This window comes from Myxocyprinus asiaticus, chromosome 5, assembly GCF_019703515.2.
Source record: "Myxocyprinus asiaticus isolate MX2 ecotype Aquarium Trade chromosome 5, UBuf_Myxa_2, whole genome shotgun sequence".
In the NCBI taxonomy this organism is placed as follows: Eukaryota; Metazoa; Chordata; class Actinopteri; order Cypriniformes; family Catostomidae; genus Myxocyprinus; species Myxocyprinus asiaticus.
In genome coordinates, this window is record NC_059348.1 from 44,999,069 (window position 1) to 45,020,188 (window position 21,120).

A 21,120-nucleotide genomic window follows, 5' to 3' on the forward strand; every position below is an offset into this window, starting at 1 on the left:
ACACATCTACAATGCTGAACACACACACACACACACACACACACACATTCATCTTGTTACAACCAGGGATAACTTAGGTTATTACTTGTTATTCTACTCATTTCATGCGTGCAAAAACTGACAAAAATAACTTTGACAAACTTAAAAAGTAGTCTTTGATAATGTTTAAATATATATCTAAATGCAGAACTTGTGACAAAATCTAGAAATCATATTCTCTTCAAACAGGGATAAATACGTAGCTCTCTGCAGCCATCTAGTGTTTATACTTGGAATTTCATCTAGTTTTTATTTTTTTTAAATGGACAGCATAGTTTGACTCTTGAGACTTTAATCTTTCAAATGGTATAAAATGTATGAGGATTGGTTCAGTATTTGAGAAAGTATTCATAATAATTAAAATAAAAAAAACTATTTTATTTTATTTTTTTTACTTTTATCCCCTTTTCTCCCAATTTGGAATGCCCAATTCCCACTACTTAGTAGGTCCTCGTCGTGGCGCGGTTACTCACCTCAATTCGTGGTGCGGAGGACAAGTCTCAATTGCCTCCGCTTCTGAGACAGTCAATCCGCGCATCTTATCACGTGGCTCGTTGTGCATGACACCGTGGAGGCTCACAGCATGTGGAGGCTAATGCTACTCTCCACGATCTATGCACCACTTACCACGCGCCCCACTGAGAGCGAGAACCACTAATCGCGACCACGAGGATGGTTACCCCATGTGACTCTACCCTCCCTAGCAACCGGGACAATTTGGTTGCTTAGGAGACCTGGCTGGAAGTCACTCAGCACACCCTGGATTCGAACTTGCGACTCCAGTTTTTATTTTTAATAAATTTGCAAAGATTTCAAACAAACTTCTTTCACGTTGTCATTATGGGGTATTGTTTGTAGAATTTTGAGGAAAATAATGAATTTAATCCATTTTGGAATAAGGCTGTAACATAACAAAATGTGGAAAAAGTGAAGCGCTGTGAATACTTTCCAGATGCACTGTAAATACCCAAAAACCCACACAAAATGCACAACTTTAGTGCTTTTACATGATTTAGAGTAAAATAAAAAAATTACATGTTTATTGTTTCCGGTCACTTATGATCAGGAACATCTGGAATGTGATTCAATGATGAACAGTGCATAAGGGTTAAGCTGGATTAGACTTCCTAGGGCTTGATGCATGGTGGTGCTAGGAAGTGTAATCAGGGTTGAAATGATGATTGCCAAGGAGACTGATGATGTCAAGTTTTATAGTGAAAAAGGAGTTGTATTTTGGTCTAAAATTCGACTGGATCACTTTTGAAGACATGAATTAAACTACTGGAGTCTTGTGGATTACTTTTATGCTTCCTTTATGTCCTTTTCAAGCTTTACATTTTTGTCCCCATTCACTTGCATTGTATGGACAAACAGACATTATACCTCCATTGAAATATCTTCGTTTGTGTTCTGCAGAAGAAAGTCATTACTCTGAGAATAATGAATTTCAAGGTCTTTGACCTGTCACTAACTGTGGAAGTGTAAGAAGTATTTCTGTGAACTGGTGCAGGGTATTCAAACACCATTTGACATCTATATTTACATTCATTTACATTAGATTTGAAATAAAACATTCAGGCACAAAGAGAGAGGAAAACATTTCTACCTTCCAGCAGCTCTTCAAAGTCCTCCACAAAGAATTCTCTCAAGGGTTTTCGCTTGGGTCGCTTCAGTGTGTTCACTAACTGCTGGATTTTTGCAGAGACTCGGCTACTGACAGGCACACCTATATGAACACACATGTGATCACAATGGTGAGAATGTTTTATCTAAAAGTAAAGAGTTTGTACACACTAAACACAGAGCAGCCATGCAGAACTGTCAATACTGATAAAAAAGCCCAAATCCTAAAACAAACATAAAAACAGACACACACACTCTCTCTCCTCACCGTCTCCTGTCTCCATCAGCTCAGCATTGCCATATTTGGGAGGAGGCTTGGTTATCATGGTAACCTGTGGGCGTTGCATAGAGATGGGGGTGGGGTCTGGCATGTAGCTGGTGATGTCAGGGGGGGCCGACAGACTGTCTGCATGACACAAACAAACAGGTTAACAGAAATCAGTAAAAAATGCTATTCCCTCCTGCAAAGATAATTCACAATCAATTATTAGAAACAAGATGGAATCACTCAAAAAAAGCCACTCAGCTATAAAGTGCATATAGACAACTTTGATGTGTACATATCAAACAGTGCTGTGAACCTCTAGTCCTCTATTGACATAGATTTTTAATATGTTGATAAGAGACACATGCAAATACAGACACTCTCACATATTTATACACACACACACACACACACAGAAATTAACTCTTTGTGTGATGTTGTGTTAGTGGATGTATGTTAGCTGATGTTTGAAGTCCGTTGAAAATATTTAGCCTAAAGCATTATGGCATACTGACCCTCAGAATCGAGAGATGACCAGGGCCGATCTGATTGGTAGTCACTGGAATGCCTGATGCCAACACCAATCTCAGCAGACACGCCCATTTCTTTTAAGCCCCGCCTTTTCAGAGACAGATGAGACATCGGACCAACTGGGGGAGAAAGAGGGAGAGTAGAAGGGTAATATTAACAATTGCAGTCATTGCAGTCACGTTAACAGTGTATTTTTAAGTAAACAACATGTGTTAGTGCATGCAGTGTTGATGGTGGCTGGAGTGTGTTGATTGTGAGGAGCTGATTGGCTGAAGTGAATTGAGTGGGAGGGGCTGATTGGACGGCGTGACTTTGAAAAAGTTTGAAAGTTGCCCAAATTGGATGTGAAAACAATCTGTATTCATGTGTGTTTTTGCTGTTTTCATGCATGGCAACAACATATCTGTGATAGGTATCAGTGAAAGAAAATCTGTTTTGATTGTTCACTGTATAAATGTGGCCTAAAAGACTGATTCATCACATGATACATGATTCCTGGTATTTGTTTGAACTGTATTTGCCATCATGTGAGTTTGTGTATTTGCATACACTTACTGCCGTACGAGTGCTTGTTTGTCTCTGCGAACCGGACTGCGTTGGCAGAGCTGTTGCTGTGCGAAGATGATGACGATGATGTTGAAGGTGAGCAATGGAGAGCTCCCCTGATCCAGGAGTCCACGCTGACACCCCCTGTCCTCCCCAGAGACCCCTCTGCGTCAGAGCCAGAGGACGAGTCTGCAGAGACAGGGTGAGGGAGCAGTCACAAACACGCATACGCAGTTATACACTCACTCTCTCACAAACACACTCACACACCTGGAGGAGTGTATGTGCTTGTTTGACCGATGAGAGACCGTCGCTTGGATGGCAACAGCACGGCCATTTTTCTCTCGCTGTGTCTCTCCAGAGCAGCCTGCACAGCTTCTGAGTGTACGTCTAAAAAAAGAGACATTAGAGATATAAGTTTAGAGAAATAATTGGGAAATACCTCGAACAATTCTCAAACTATACACTGCATTTCCAAAATTGTTAGAAAAAGCATCTGCCTAGGGGGCCTGGGTAGATCAGTGGTAAAATACGCTGGCTACCACCCCTGGAGTTCGCTAGTTCGAATCCCAGGGCGTGCTGAGTGACTCCAGCCAGGTCTCCTAAGCAACCAAATTGGCCCGGTTGCTAGGGAGGGTAGAGTCACATGGGGTAACCTCCTCGTGGTCGCTATAATGTGGTTTGTTCTCAGTAGGGCGCATGGTGAATTGAGCATGGTTGCCGCGGTGGATGGCGTGAAGCCTCCACATGCGCTATGTCTCCGTGGCAACGCGCTCAACAAGCCATGTGATAAGATGCGTGGGTTGACTGTCTCAGACGCGGAGGGAACTGGGATTCGTCCTCTGCCACCCGGACTGAGGCGAATCACTATGCGACCACGAGGACTTAGAGCGCATTGGGAATTGGTCATTCCAAATTGGGAGAAAAAGGGGAAAAATCCCCCCCCCTCAAAAAAAAAAAAGAAAAAGCATCTGCCAAATAAATGTTTTAGCTGCACACAATCAGAACTCAACCACCGCTTTGATAAAAAGATTCCAGATTTGCTTGTCTATATCTGTAACAGTATTCTTAATATTCATTAATGTCGGGGCCTGGGTAGCTCAGCGAGTATTTACGCTGACTACCACCCCTGGAGTCACGAGTTCGAATCCAGGGTGTGCTGAGTGACACCAGCCTGGTCTCCTAAGCAACCAAATTGGCCCGGTTGCTAGGTAGGGTAGAGTCACATGGGGTAACCTCCTCTTGGTCACGATTAAGTGGTTCTTGCTCTCAGTGGGGCGCATGGTAAGTTGTGCGTGGATCGCGGAGAGTAGCATGAGCCTCCACATGTTGTGAGTCTCCGCGGTGTCATGTGGTGACAACTTTGATTTTCAGAGTTTGCTTGCAGACTTTGCAAATCAATTTCTAACTGTTTCTAACTATATTTTATATTTAGGTGGGCGATTCTGGATCAATGGCGTAAACCACAAAACAAAAACATCTTATTATGACTCTTGGATTATGCGAATCATATTGTGTGGTATATGTGTGTCTTTATGTCACCTGAACGGTAACGCTCATCCCTTGTGCCGGTGGACCGTCGTCGCTGGTAACGAGAGGATGAGGAAGATGATGAAGATGGTGTGACAGGGACACGGCGCTCTGCCCCTATGACAAACCAACAGGGACAAATGAAAGCCAAAAAAAGTGTGTATGTGTGTACAGTATGTGTGTGACCTGTTTTGATAAGGCCTCTGCACACTTCCTACGTAATCGAAGAATGTGTGAGTGTGACATCATTTAGAACAAAATCTGGCCAGGAGTTTGCCTCAGTGGTTCGTAACAGCTCGTCAGGGCAAACTTTCAGGAAAACTTCTTACCGGCTGCTAAACACCTTACTGCCATTGGTCTACGTCATCGGTAAGTGTGACCTGGAGCTCCACCTACTCCCATTCAGTCTATCAAGATCAGTCAACATGAACACACTGGTGTGCAGAGTTATACAAGCAGACTGATTAAAACATCATAACGAAAACATAACCGGCTATATCTGTGATAGCCTAGGCCTGTGTCACTTATTAGAAAGTTCATATTCTTATTCTGCTGTTGAAAGTAATCCAGTTAATCCAAGTAAAGACAGGCAGCGTATGTGTGTGTGCTGAACATGCGCGTGTGTCTGTGAAATGCTTGCGCTAACGCGCGCCTGAACGGTCAAACACATTTCAAAATTCTGCCAAAATGCCTGTCTTGGTGAGGTTTTCATGTAAACACAGAGTGATGTCTAAAGTGAACGTAAACAGCGGAGAAAATAGCAGATTTGTATTAAAATGTCGGACTTGTAAGTATAAATGTAAGCTAATAGACCTGCTGCTGTCTAATGTAGTGTGTCATTATAATAATCAAACAACCATAACAAGAAAACGAGAAAACACTCACTGCTCTTGACTGAGTAACTTTAGTAGCTTTAAAAATTATTAATGTATTATAATCATGCAGTGAAGACCAGTAGTAATTTTATGTTGCATTTCATTCTGAATATTTACTTGAATAATTGATAGCCTATTGCTGTTAAAAACTTTTAAAGCTGTTAAAAACCACAGAATTTTCTGTTCTATTATTTTTAATCTACTTTTATTCATTGCTGTTTTTTATTGTTTTTTATTTTATTACTGACTGTTTACTAGTCTTGAATAATTACTTAAGAACTTGAAACCATTCTTCCATAATTAACATTTATTAGTGTTATTATTTGTTGTGGTTTTGAAGCTAGTATTGAGAATTGTCAAATTTCACTACAGACTACTGGAATTTTGGTATTGTGATAATGCATAGCTTTTATTGTACATGGTAGATCTTGCTGCAATAACATGATGAAAAAGTAGATCTCATTCCATAGAAGTGTGAGCACCCCTGCTGTAAATGGTGGCAATGGAGGCTTTCTTTTATTTGACTACCATGCGTAACATAAAATAATGACCATATGACTATAGCCTCCTCCCCTACACAGTGCAGTTTACATTTCTGTTGCAGAGAATTGAGTTGATTGCATAGGTACACTATTAGGTTGGGCATCGGTCATAATTTTAGAAAAATATACAACATAAACTTTGACATGTTACTTGAGCATGTACCTTAAATGTCCTTTTTTGTCTCTGGACAAGTCACTTTTTTACTCGGACAAGTGAATTACCAATTTACTTGTCCGGAGGACAAGCACATGACAATGCTTAATGTCGAGCCCTGCAGGTGTCTGAATGTTCACAAACTGTATGTCATTGCTCAGCTGTTTCAAACTTCTTTTTACCTCTAAACAAAGAATGAAGAAGAACTTCTCTGTAAGTGTGCTGGGGCCTTTAAGTATGACGTGAGAGGTGTGAGTGTTACCTGGTGTATGAGGTAGGTAAGCTTGTAAAAGTTTGGATCTCTTCTTCTCATAGCCCTTCTGTGTGATGTCACCTGAAAAATACAAAGTCATGTTAATCGAACTAACACATAACTATAAATTGTATTATGCCGAGGGAACATCACAGTAATATTAACCTACAGACTTAAAGGAATAGTTCACCATAACATTAGAGCAACACAGATGAATAACATAAAATGTTAATCTCTCTCTGTGGGTCTCAGAAATGAAGTCATAGAGGAAAACATTTGCATTTCATCAGGCTAGAATGACTACACTGCAGTTTTTAAGACACATACAAACACACACTTACTGATGAAAGCAATGCATCTGAAATTAATATTTTAAACTGAATTCTTAAGCATATGATTCAGTATTGAGTTTGTGTGGTTATCAATTCTAGTAAACAAACACAAATCTTAACATGCTGCATCCCAAATTAATATCACAAATGGTATCTATAGCAACACAGGTGTGGTGACCCCCCACCCCCCCCAGCGACCATCAAGAAATGAAGACAAGAAGGGCCTTCTCTCATGAGACCTTTATGAGCAACAGAGGGAGAGAAAGAAATGTTTATGTGTTGAAATATATTCTCTAAATAAAGATACTAGTCGATCAAATGAAATATTTTCAGTTGTTTGATTGCACACACACAGAGAGAGCTGGAGGGGAAAACCATAAATCGTCACTCCAAAAACTGGGTTACTGGGTCAATCTGCACTGAGCTTTACATAATATAAATACACAAAGACTGGATAACATATGCATGTGCACTGAAACCCAAGCAAACACAGACATACACACAATCAATTCCCAGATAACAAACACACACAAATGCATGCTAACCTACACAAACACACACTCAAAAACAAGCTAACACACTCTCAGTGACCACATTATTAGATATGGCTGCTTGTCAAAGCAAACAGCCAAACATCTGGCTGTAACTGCTTTTAGAAAGCACACAGATATCATCACAATGGTTTCGTTGCTTTTGGACTATCGGATCATTAGAATTGGCATGTTATGGCATGTGATCAGAGCGAATAAGCATGGAAGTATTGTTGATGCAAGGATTCTTAGAAATGAAGGACCTCCTGGGATTAACATGCTTCAGCTCACAGAGAACGCTGTGTGAAATCAGCCAGATCTGTGAAAGAAAACACCTTTAAACAGCTCTGAGGAGTGGACGGTAAAGCTCTCTTCATATCACTGCTGTGCAAAAAGGCATTTCTGAAATGCACAACATGTCAAAGCTCGGAGCAGTAGAGGTGCATGATAAATGACTGGAAGATGAACATTCAGTTGACAAGTGATCACAAATACTGGGAAAACGAAGATCAGAAAGCCATTACTTCTGACAAATGTTCATTTCTGTTGCAATTATAAAGGTAAGAGGCCAGAATTTGGCTGAAACTGCATGAATCCAGGCTTTCATAGCTCAGCAGACTTTTAAATAGAGCTCTCAATTATGTCTCATTCAAGTCTCAGATGTTTGTTGTAAAAAGAAATTAGCAGAGAGAATTTGCACTATTGTTTCTTTACTTTATTGGACCTATTTTGCACAATGTCTCATTGCACTATACAAATGTGCAGTTTTTTCACATGCAAATAAAGTTAGGGCCCTACGATTTCCACGATGCAGAAAACAAGGACAAGATCGCGAAAGCCACTTATAAAAATGGAACTAATTATAAAATGTGGAACTTCATGGAATTTGACATATTTGAGACAAAATAAATGTATGAATGCACAATTAATCGAATTAAAATCGCAATATGTCCTGGTATGATTATTAAATTGAAGAAATTTTGACAGAAATATATATGTATCTACTGTAAAGTAAAATGTAATATTCAATGTATTGGTAATGATAACAATAAAAAAATCAATAATAGTAATATTTAAGCAATGTATCATACGCAAGAGTTCAGTTGTACTGAATATAAGTTTTATTCAGTGTGGATATTTATACTTTGATACACTGTTGTGCAGTACTCTGTTTGACAGAAAAAATTACTCCAATGTTGTGTTATGTTTTGTGCTGTGAGGACCTGGAGTATGAAAAATGCTAATAAAAACAAAAAGGAGTAATTTGTAAATTGTATTCACTCTGCGCTACATTGAAAGCACTACAACAACACATCTGTTGTTTTACCTTGTAAATTAAATTGTTACATTTTTTTCAATATCCTCTCATTACAAATCAGATGATTGCAACACACAAAAGTTCAGACAGTCGAGTGTTTACTACTGTGTGACATCACCATTTCCTCTAATAACACTTATTAGGCGTCTGGGCACTGAAGACACAAGATTTTAAGTTCAGCAAGCAGAAATTTCCCCCATTCATCCATTTTGCAGGTCTTCAGCTGCGCAAATGTACGGGGTCTTTGTTGCCATACTGTGCGCTTTATAATGCACCACACATTCTCAATTGGAGACAGGTCAGGACTGCAGGCAAATCTAGCACCTGCACCTCTGCTTATGCAGCCATACACTTGTAATCCAGGCAGTACGTGTTTGCCGCTGTCCTGCTGGAAAATGCAGGGATGTACCAGAAAAAGACGGTGTCTTGATGGCAAAAAAATAAAATAAAAAATCCAAATTTTTTACATATCTTTTTGCAGATGTGCAAGTTACCCATGCCATGGGCGCTAACACACCCCCATTCCATGACTGAAACTGGATTTTGGACATGATGCTGATAACAGCTTGGATGGTCCTTTTCCTCTTTGGCCCAGACGGTTGTTTTTTCAAAAACCATTTGAAATGGGGTTTTTTCCAAAAACAATTTGAAATGTGGACTCTTCGGACAACAAAACATGATTCCACTGTTCTATTTTCCATCTCAGATGCTGAGAGAAGTTGGTGGTGCTTCTTGACAGTGTTGATGTATAGCTTCTGCTTTGCATAGTAAAGACTTAACTTGCATCTGTGGATACAACGGTCAATGTTGTTGACTGACAAAGGTTTACCGAAGTATTCCCAAGCCAATATCTTGATATCCATTACAGACGCATGAAAGTTTTTAAGAAAATGACATCTGGTAAAGACACTGGCTACCACCCCTGGAGTTCGCTAGTTCGCTAGTTCGAATCCCAGGGCGTGCTGAGCGACTCCAGCCAGGTCTCCTAAGCAACCAAATTGGCCCGGTTGCTAGGGAGGGTAGAGTCACATGGGGTAACCTCCTCGTGATCGCTATAATGTGGTTCGTTCTTGGTGGGGCGCGTGGCGAGTTGAGCGTGGTTGCCGCGGTGGATGGCGTGAAGCCTCCACGTGCGCTATGTCTCCGTGGCAACGTGCTCAACAAGCCACGTGATAAGATGCACGGGCTGACGATCTCAGACGTGGAGGCAACTGGGATTCGTCCTCCACCACCCGGACTGAGGAGAATCACTACGCGACCACGAGGACTTAAAAGCACATTGGGAATTGGGCATTCCAAATTGGGAGAAAAAGGGGAAAAATCCCCCCCCCCAAAAAAAAGAAAGAAAAGAAAATGACATATGAGGGATGACATGTATTCAGAAGTGGTTTTCTAGCAAGACAACGGCAAACACATACTGCCCGGATTGCATGGCGTGTAAACAGAGAGTGCAGGTGCTAGACTTGCCTGCAGTCCTGACCTGTCCCCAATTGAGAATGTGTGGCGCATTATGAAGTGCAAAATATGGCAAGGAAGGCCCCTTCATAGCTGAAGACCTGCATAATGGGTGAATAGGTGAAAATTTAGCTTTCTAAACTTGACAAACTTGTGTCTTCAGTGCCCAAAAGCTTAATAAGTGTTATTGGAAGAAATGGTGATGTTACACAGTGGGAAACACTCGACTGTCCCAAATTTTTTGGACCGCGTTGCAATCATCTGATTTGAAATGAGAGTATATTTTCAAAAAACAATTAAATTCACAAGGTAAAACTTCAAATAAAATATTGTTGTAGTCCTTCAATATAGCACAGGGTAATTTACAAATCACTCCTTTTATTTTTAATTAGCATTTTCCATTCTGTACAAACTTTTTCGGAACTCTGGTTGTACAAATGAGACAATTGTTGACAATGTAAGAGTATATAGGCTGCAACGGTACACAAAATTCACGGTTCGGTATGTACCTCGGTTTTGGGGTCACGGTTCGGTTTCGGTACAGCAGAGAAAACAAAGAATCTTTCTTTCAATTATTTATTTTGAAAACAGTGGCTGATGAGCAATAACTCTTATTGTGAAGGCTCATTTATACATGACTGCACTATGCATATTTTACAATACAAAACTTAAGAGCCTCTTATATGCACATTGTATAAAAACATAATAATAATTTAAAAAAAGTGCAATTATAATAATTCTAACAAAATTAATACATTAGCAGTGCAGATTTCTGTGTATTTTGCCTTTCAGCTCCCCATATGTACTTACTCAATTTTCATGTTTTTTTTTTGTTTTTTTTTAAGGAAAATTAGAATATCCACATTATCAGAGGAGAGGACAATTCTTGGACAATTACAGCGTGTGCTTGTTTATATAGAGTGGACACTACAGAATTGCTAAAATGCGTTCTTGTAAGAACTTTATAAAGGTGCTCATGCGCATTAAGCAGATGCTTTAATCCTGTGTTCTCAAAGACTGAGTATGGTTGCATATCTGCAGCAATAATTACTCCTATGGCATCCGTTATCGCTTTAGCTGTCTGAGCTTGCAGCGAGAGGCTGCTTGAACGCCGTTGCAAGACTAACATGCACAGGCTGTTTAACCTTTGCTCCCATAAGCTTAAGTGACACATGTAAATGATGTCACCGCAAATGAATGAATGAATGAATGAATGAATCAACGAATGAACGTTACATTCATATTGTGCTTTTCTGACACTACACTCAAAGCGTTTTACACAGTGAACAGGGGAATCTCCTCAACCACCACCAGTGTGCAGCATCCACCTGGATGATGCGACAGCAGCCACAGTGCACCAGTACGCTCAAAACACACCAGCTATTGGTGGAGAGGAGAGAGTAGAGTTATAGAGCCAATTAATGGATGGGGATTATTAGGAGGCCATGATTGATAAAGGCCAATGGGGGAAATTTGGCCAGGGATTTTTAATGACCACAAAGAGTCAGGACTTCGGTTTAACGTCTCATCCGAAGGACTGTGCCTTTTTTACAGTATAGTGTCCCCATCACTATACTGGGGCATCAGGACCCACACAGATTGTAGGGAGAGCACCCCCTGCTGGCCTCCCTAACACCTCTTCTAACAGCAACCTTAGTTTTCCCCAGGAGGTCTCCCATCCAGGTTCTGACCAGGCTCAACCCTGCTTAGCTTCAGAGGGCTCAGCTTCAATGAGTCATATGTTAGATGTGCTTCCTACATACCCGACTTTGGACACACAGCCTTCGTCCTGTTAACTACTCGTTGCCCAGCATTACTGTAGTTTACTGCAAAATTATAATGTTCCCAAACAACAGATTTTAGAGAAGGTGGCCAATCTTCAATCTCTGGCTTATTTAAGTCTGACATATTTATATTTTGTTTAGTTCCATCACAGCTGGGAAAATAGCGAGCTCACTAGTATAAACTTCACATGCATTTATCCGATATGCAGTTTCTAGTGTACCGTGTAGTGCTCTGTTCTGTTATGTTTTGGTTCTGTGCGGTCCCATGTTGCTCCGCAATCTTTTTAGTCCTACTCGGTTTGTGTTATTAATTATATTTTGTTTTAATATTGGTTTCACACATGCTAAGATATGTAATAATTTGTGTCACTGCATGTACCATACCGAAGGCCCTGTATCCATTCGGTTCAGCACGGATACATGTACTGTTGCAGCCCTAGTATATAGAGTTATGAAACTCATATGAATAACACAGCTCAGATATTGTTACCTTGGAAAAATTTTATGAAAAGTTTTTGAATTTATTTAGAAATGTTATGTTAGAAACTTTTAATTGCAGACTTTGGTATTTTGGCAAATCTGATCACAGTTTGAGACTTTGTTGAGACCTCTTCTGAATATCAGGCACATGTGTGATTACTGGGAAATCGGAGAAGCATGAGACTGAAGTAAAAGTTCTCCATTTCTTCTCCAATTAATCTATTGCCAAGGGGACAAAATGAGATTTTTATTTTGTATGGGTTCAACATCATCCGAGTTTCATTTATCTAATTTAGCCATCATCTTGGCTGACCTTGTCCCTTTATGGTCACAGTTTACCACTGGATAATGTGAAGAGGCTCAAAGTTCCCCTCAAGCGTGACCCACTAACCTCACATCTGAGGATTTACATCTAGCCCTAAGCTCCCAGCATCTTTCTGAATCCAAGCTGCATGGAATTCGGGTTGTTTTGGAAGCTAAAAGGGTGTTGCCCTGCACTAGACTGGAGGGCCTCAAAAAATGTCTGTTATAAAAATATCTTTATAAAAGCACAAATAAAATCACCACACACTCAAAAACACAAGCACAAACCAGACCTACACAAGCCCCACAATAGGCTTCCGACCTGCTTTTCTGTGTGAATACAGCATTTCAATACCACAGTTTTCTACAGAGAGAGTTGGACTCTGTACCAGTGATCATGATATGAATGGCACGATAACATCAGCTGGATGGCCATCTGAATTTCTCTAAACCATCTTCATGACTCTGTGATTCAGTGCAGATCACATCATTCAGATATGTGACCCAACACCCATCTGACCTGAAACGCCTCTATATATTAATCATTGATAATTGATGCAGTGAATGTTGCATCTTTTCTCCTGTTTAGGGAACCTCCAGAATTCTGACTGAAATTTTCACAGTAATAACAAAAAACAACAGGGAATAATTACACTAAAGACAAAACTAAAAGTACACTGTGTATGTCCCATTGATATTGTTTCTGGGTTTGTGTTTAACAAAATGATTAATTTGAGTATAACTGGGAACAATGATTTGACATAATCACCTGTATGAACTCTGATAAGGATCAGAAATGCAATGTAAAATTATGCATGATGACGTTTGACTAGACCATTTATAACCATATCATTGCCATGAAATCTAGGAAACGATTATGATTATTATTAAAATTATGAATGACCCCCAAATCCAAAATCCGATCCCACTCATCCATTTTAGGAACAACTTAATGTAATTGCATGATCTTTATGTTGGAGTGAAGATCACCCCTCTGGACATGAGTATCGGGATGATCCTCAGCAGGTTTCCCCGTTTACAGATTTAAGACTAGCAGGTGAGAGCTTAACCTCCAAACTAATGCCAACACAATCATAAACAACATGATAAAACTGTATCTAGGTCAAGTCTTAATCACACACACACACACACACACACACACACACACACACACACACACACACACTGCTCTGAGATAGCCTGAAGCTCTAAATGAATGCAAAAGCTTGGAAATTATGGGAGAATGGAATGCTTGAGTGTATAAATAAATATACTAGATAACATAACAACAGCAATAATGATATGTATGATTCATCAACTCGTATAGAGCTCAATCACTAATAAAAAAAAATAAATACATAAATGACTCTGGTCTATTTGAGGCAGTACTGTAAGTTATGTGTGTACATGAGAGAGAAAAAGAAGAGAAGGAGAGAATAAAAATAGCATCATGAAGGGCTTTCGGACAGCTGCAGTTGCGGAAAGAGTGACTTCCCATGACATCCCCGTAATACACACACTCTCATTAAGTTTTTTGTCTTGTTTGTCACTTAAACATTCAGAGATTAATCACTACAAAGCGCACACAACTCATATACACACACAAAAATGTTTCTAATTGGAAAAATTTTAACATTTTACAATAAGGTTCCATTTGTAAACATTAGTTAACAACATTAGTTAACATGAACTAACAAATAAACAATACTTTTACAGCATTTATTAATCTTTGTTAATCATTCAATTCAGTTTCTACTAATACATATTTCAAATCAAAACTTGTACTTGTTAACATTAGTTAATAACTAACATTAACTGACAATGAACAATTGTATTTTCAATAACTAACATTAACTAAAGGTATCTTTACACAGCTGAGACAGCCTGCCTGCCTGCTCAAAATTCTGTGTAAAGACGCAAAAATCCAACTAAATTAAGTCTGCTCTGAGCCACCTCAGCCCCTAGTATCAAAGGCAGTTAAGATTAATAAATGCTGTAAAAAATATAGCCTATACTGTTCATTGTTTATTCATGATACCTAATGCACTGAATGGAACATTATTGCAAATTGTTCCTGAAAAGATGTATTGGTCCCCAAAAGAAGGAACATAAAACAGAGGTAATTTATCTTAATTTTGACATATTTGTCTTTTAGTTTTGTAATTTTCATTGAAATTTTGGCCTGGATATCACATGGGAACACAAAAACACCCAAATGCCAAACCAGAGTCAGACTTTCTCCTCTTAAAGATAACTGATGATAACCATTTTAAGCTGTTTCTCAGCTCAAATAGACCTGATTTAGACTGACCTTGTTCACTGCCACCTCAACATTCCCAGTGTCTCTGCATACTTGTCATGGCCTAACCCTTTCTTACCATTACTTAGAAGAGATTTAGAAGAGACTGCAATTATTGAAACAGGCCGCTAACTCATGAAATACCTGGATGACCTTCTACATCTGCCAAAATGTTCAGTACACAAAGAACACTGCACTGAATATTAGGGATGTGCGAGACTAGTACTAATGCTGCTAGTCGACATTGGAATTACTAGTCGGTCAACATTTTATACATTTATGTTTGACTTTATATGTTTACAAAGGATGCGCATAAATGACTGAGATAATAATGTTAGCAACTTTTTAAATATAATTAATAATACAATAATTAGGGGGTCTGGGTAGCTCAGCAAGTATTGACGCTGACTACCACCCCTGGAGTCACGTGTTCGAATCAAGGGCGTGCTGAGTGACTCCAGCCAGGTCTCCTAAGCAATCAAATTGTCCCGGTTGCTAGGGAGGGTAGAGTCACATGGGGTAACCTCCTCGTGGTTGCTATAATGTGTGGTTCTCGCTCTCGGTGGGGCGCTACGTCTCCACAGTAACACACTCAACAAGCCGCATGATAAAATGTGCGGATTGACTCACTGGAACATTTATGGTCTCCCTTATGTAAACAGTGATAATTGTGCTGGTACCTTATGCAAATACCGCACTGACACCTGTACACACAGGGAATAAAAGTGAATGACATTCTGAAACACACACAGATCACCTGTCCATTGCTGAACAAGATCGTTTTTTTCTGGAAATATCAACACTTCACTGATGCAATTCAAAACTTTGCAACAGTTAACATGGTTATATTCTACACGAATGAATTAGTGTAATTTTCTCTGATCAGTGAAAGACCCTAATCCTCCAGGATGACTCTTCTGGCCCCATAATCCTTTGTCCTCAGAGCCAATCAGAACACAGCATGAGAGGCTGTAAACCAATGAAGCACTTGTCTGTAGGCAAGAAGGCCAATCAGACGGCAGCATGCGTGGAAACTAGGCCAGAAGCCAAAGCAACAGAATAGTGACAACAAATGCCAAAACCCACACACACACAAATAGGATATTGTAATATATGACAAGCTTATTATCAATACAAATGTCATACTCCCTAATCCCTAAAATGCTCTTGGCAATGTTTTTAAAATTAAATAGCATTTTCAGTAAATAGCTCCAAAACATAATGAATTCTTGGAAATATCTGCTCCTTATAAGTATTCAAGCCCCTTTTTTGGACAGGGTCAGAGGTCAACAGGAACATTCTGAATCTGAACTACTGACTATTTGTGCTGGAACAAACATCACGATGGAGGGAAAAGTTCTTTAATGTCCGTTTTAAGTATACAAAATAACAGAGCAGTCTATCATGCACACAGGGATGCAGATGTGCCCTAATAAGGGGAATCATCCTTGTCCATCAAATGATGCAATCTCTGTGAAACATGATGAACTCCAAAACACACACACACACTTATGCACTAACTAGCCATGTGGTCCACTGTCTTTTAGATCAGGGTTATGTCCTCACTCACTGTCCTGCAGTGTGACATGATACACTTGTTTATAATCTCATTATTTTATGATTATTGTAAATGCAGTTTTTTGTAACCAGATACTGATTAAGAGACAACATGGAATATTTTGTAGCCTACTTTTCAAATTAATTTGTCACACCACAGGACTATTTGAGAGCAAAAAGCCTAAAATGTTATTAAAAATGGTGAAAAGCTTAAATAAAATGGTGACCAGTTAAAGCACCTGAAATACTAAATTTCCACTTATACATTCATAAAAATTTAAACCAAAAATCTAAAATTGTTAATTCATGTCCACATTATTTGTCAACAACCCCAAGGGCCATCAATTAAATTCACAGGGCCCAGGACAACATTTTTATGGGGGCACCTCCCTCCCCTACCCTGGGCCCAACACATAGACTATTCCAGAGCCAAAACCACCAAGTGGTCTACCACAGACATGGGGCATGTCCCCTAATATCAATGGACAATTCTTAAAATGTTGTCCTACTTTTTCCCATCCTATTTCCTGTCTCCACTATTAATACTACTTGTAATAAAAATGAATATAAAGGGTATAAGGTTTGTTCTGGGTAAAATTAACCAAGTAATATTGTAGTTACCATGTTTTTTGGTGGAAGATATTACTACAGTAATGCTACTACAGTAATATACTGTTAATATAGTAACCAAGATTAATTTTGTGGTTACTATGACTTCACTACAAAATACCACTGTGATACTATGATTAATGCAGTAAAACCACGGTTAATTTTTGTAAGGTAAGATTAGGGCTAGGAGTAGGGGATGATGTTGTGTGTCTGTCGAACTCTAAATAAACACAATAAACATGCTGCAATGTTGCCCCTATACTGTATGCTAGTTTATAATTAGGGGTGCAAATAGGATTGTAAATAGCGTCTATTGTGCAAATGGGAATTAGCAATTAATGAAAATAGCCTCTGCCATAATAATATGTTCATGTATGGTTTTCACTGATTTTAGTCACATACTTGTACATGTACAGTGCAAAAATTAAATCCTACATATAAAATTATTGAAAAAACTACCAAAACTGACATTTTCCTAAATGTAACATATTTTGCCAAATCACAGTGGAATTTGAATATATATATATATATATATATATATATATATATATATATATATACTGTATATATGTATATACTGTATGTACAGTATACGTGTATGTACAGATTTTTCTGTTTTGGAAGGAAATTGGTACTTTAATTCACCAAAGTAGCATTCAACTGATCACAAAGTACATTCAGGACATTACTGATGTAAAAAACAGCACCATCACTATTTGAAAAAAGTCATTTTTGATCAAATCTAGACAGGCCCCATTTCCAGTACCTTATCCTTATGTAATCATGCTAAATTGCTAATTTGGTACTAGAAAATCACTTGCAATTATATCAAACACAGATGAAAGCTATTTGGTTCGATAAATGAAGCTTAACATTGTCTTTGTGTTTGTTTTTGAGTTGCCACAGTATGCAATAGACTGGCATGTCTTAAGGTCAATATTAGGTCAAAAATGCAAAAAAGAAACAGCTTTCTCTAGAAACTCATCAGTCAATCATTGTTTTGAGGAATGAAGGCTATACAATGCTTGAAACTGCCAAAACACTGAAGATGTCATACAAAGGTGTACACCACAGTCTAATACAAGGACAACTGGCTCTAACAAGGACAGAAAGAGATGTGGAAGGCCAGATGTACAACTAAACAAGAGGATAAGTACATCAGAGTCTCTAGTTTGAGAAACAGATGCCTCACATGTCCTCAACTGACAGCTTCATTGAATTCTACCCGCTCAACACCAGTTTCATGTACAACAGTAAAGAGAAGACTCAGGGGTGCAGGCCTTATGGGAAGAATTGCAAAGAAAAGGCCACTTTTGAAACAGAAAAACAAAAAGAAAAGGTTAGAGTGGGCAAAGAAACACAGACATTGTACAACAGATAATTGGAAAAGAGTGTTATGGATCTTAACCCCATTGAGCTTTTGTGGGATCAGCTAGACTGTAAGGTGCGTGAGAAGTGCCCGACAAGACAGCCACATCTATGGCAAGTGCTACAGGAAGTGTGGGGTGAAATGTCACTTGAGTATCTGGACAAATTGACAGCTGGAATGCCAAGGATCTGCAAAGCTGTTATTGCTGCACATGGAGGATTTTTTTGATGAGAACTCTTTGACGTAGTTTAAGAAGTTCTAAAAATGTTTTCAAATTTGTAATTTTTCATGTTATTAATGTCCTGACTATACATTGTGATCAGTTGAATGCCACTTTGGTGAATAAAAGTACCAATTTCTTTACATATGAGCAAAATCGGTACATTATTCCAAACATTTGGCCGCCAGTGTGTGTAAATATACACTACCGGTCAAAAGTTTTGAAACACTTGACTGAAATTTTTCTCATGATCTTAAAAATATTTTGATCTGAAGGCGTATGCTTAAATGTTTGAAATTAGTTTTGTACACAAAAATATAATTGTGCCACCATATTAATTTATTTAATTATCAAACTAAAATTTAATAAAAATTAAAAAAAAGTTTTTGAAATTGATGACTTGGACCAAATAATAAAGAAAAGCAGCCAATAAGTGCCCAACATAGATGGGAACTCCTTCAATACTGTAACACAGTGGGAGAGAGAGAGAGAGAGAGAGAGAGAGAGAGAGAGAGAGAGAGCTATTTGTAAATTCCAAACCACGTCTCCCTTCAAAATAGCATCCCAACAGGAGAGTGCTGTGCCACATAAAATCCATTTCTGTCACCCCAGGTCACCGGAACCGCTTTGTCCGGTTCTGCATACGTAAAGAAAGCACACTCATGCAAATCTGATCCAAGTACGCAGCGCGCGCTGACCCGTTCATCTCTCCCTCTGTCGTTCACTCTCTCCCTCATGCTCCGGTAATCTCCGTCTAAACTGACCGGGCAAACAGGCAACTCACCCTCAGATAGCTCCAGCTCCAATTCCGCGAGCCGCGCTCGCACCTCCAAAGGCAGCGGTAACGAATCACGGTCTGCCATTGCGAGTCCAACACATCCGAGTCTCGGTTCCTGTGTGTGTCTCCCGAGCGCACGGTGTCAAACGTGTTTTACCGTGCAAAAATAGACTGCATGAGTGTGCGCGCAATGCACGGAGAGCGAGCCGTTGCGTTACTAGACACGCGCCATCACCGGCGGGTTTTTCGGTAAGAGGACGTACTGATGTCGCTCGTTACTGCTTCTAAGTGTAGCGGTGCACAGGAGTGAAGCCGCCCGTGTTCCCACTGAGGTGCCACCGTGCCCGCTGCTGCTGCCGTCGCGCTCACGTGACCTCGGTGCTCGTTCAAACCCAGACGAGGGCGACAGAGCGTGCGACTGTAACGGAAAGTGGAAGCTGTGAGGAGATGTAACGACCTCCACTAATATCAAAAACATCCCGGGTGAATGTGGTGCGCTTTATGCATCATGTGTCAGTTTAAAAGTATAATATAATAATAAAGATTCACAGTTATCCATCAGTTTTTTTGACAAATCATGCTGTAACCGAGTGTATAAAATGACAAAAGTCACATTTACACCTATTTAGTGACATTTGCTCTTTTTAAAGTAATGACATTACAGTACTGAAATATTATCTAAAGACAAAATTAAACTACCCTCTTTTAATGCAATATTTAAGTCTTTTTCTTTTTTTTTGTTATTTAAAAATGTATTTATTGCATTGTTTTATACATTTAAATAATTATATTTGTTTGAATATATATATATATATATATATATATATATATATATATATATATATATATATATATATATATATATATGTATGTATGTATGTATATATATATATATAATCATTTAAATGTATAAAACAATTGAATGATTTTATTTGTGTGTATCTATCTATCTATCTATCTATCCATCTATCCATCTATATATATATATATATATATATATATATATATATATATATATATATATATATATATATAATGATTTAAATGTATAAAACAATTGAATGATTTTATTTGTTTATATATATATATATATATATATATATATATATATATATATATATATATATATATAAACAAATAAAATTGTTTTATACATTTAAATGATTTTATTTGTGTGTATATCTATCTATCTATCTATCTATCTATCTATCTATCTATCTATATATATATATATATATATATATATATATATATATATATATATACACATACACACACACACACACAAATCATTTAAATTTATAAAATATACAATAAATAAATAATACATTTTTAAATAATAAATAAAAGAGACTATATGTACAATTTAAATGTCTAAGACTATATTTTGGTATTCCTTTTTCATTTATTTGGAAATAAATGAAGATCTTTTCATTTAGAGTGACTATAATGCCTCCTGCAGGTGAGTGGTGTTATGACAGCATCAAGAGTGCAGGCTCTGTTATATTACAATGTGAACTGTCCATTAGTATGACATAAAATTTTATTGGTGTGACGTGTTTCTCCAGAGCATACACCTGTCATGATCACCTGATTATCATCTTTCCCAAGACTATTGACATTATAAAGCTGTTTTCCCACTTTTCCAGTGACTCACTGTGTTGTTGACAGTTTTCTCAAAATCCAAGAACACACAGTTAAGGTGGAGCACAGACTACACAGATTTCC

The 21,120-nt window shown here is 38.4% G+C and overlaps 1 protein-coding gene across 2 annotated transcripts in view; it reads right to left on the bottom strand.

The window, feature by feature from the left end:
- The window catches only part of LOC127440301 (disco-interacting protein 2 homolog C-like), a 52,453-nt gene extending 32,666 nt beyond the window's left edge, over window positions 1-19,787 (bottom strand). For both annotated transcript variants that reach the window (XM_051696809.1, XM_051696808.1), the window contains exons 1-8: window positions 19,399-19,787; window positions 6,368-6,439; window positions 4,547-4,651; window positions 3,275-3,394; window positions 3,014-3,193; window positions 2,443-2,577; window positions 1,931-2,068; window positions 1,646-1,765 (exon numbers count right to left, since the gene is read on the bottom strand). In XM_051696809.1, coding sequence (XP_051552769.1) covers window positions 1,646-1,765; window positions 1,931-2,068; window positions 2,443-2,577; window positions 3,014-3,193; window positions 3,275-3,394; window positions 4,547-4,651; window positions 6,368-6,439; window positions 19,399-19,477 — 949 coding nt within the window. In that variant the 5' untranslated portion in view covers window positions 19,478-19,787. The remainder of the gene's footprint in view (window positions 1-1,645; window positions 1,766-1,930; window positions 2,069-2,442; window positions 2,578-3,013; window positions 3,194-3,274; window positions 3,395-4,546; window positions 4,652-6,367; window positions 6,440-19,398) is intronic.
- Between the last annotated feature and the right edge of the window lie 1,333 nt (window positions 19,788-21,120).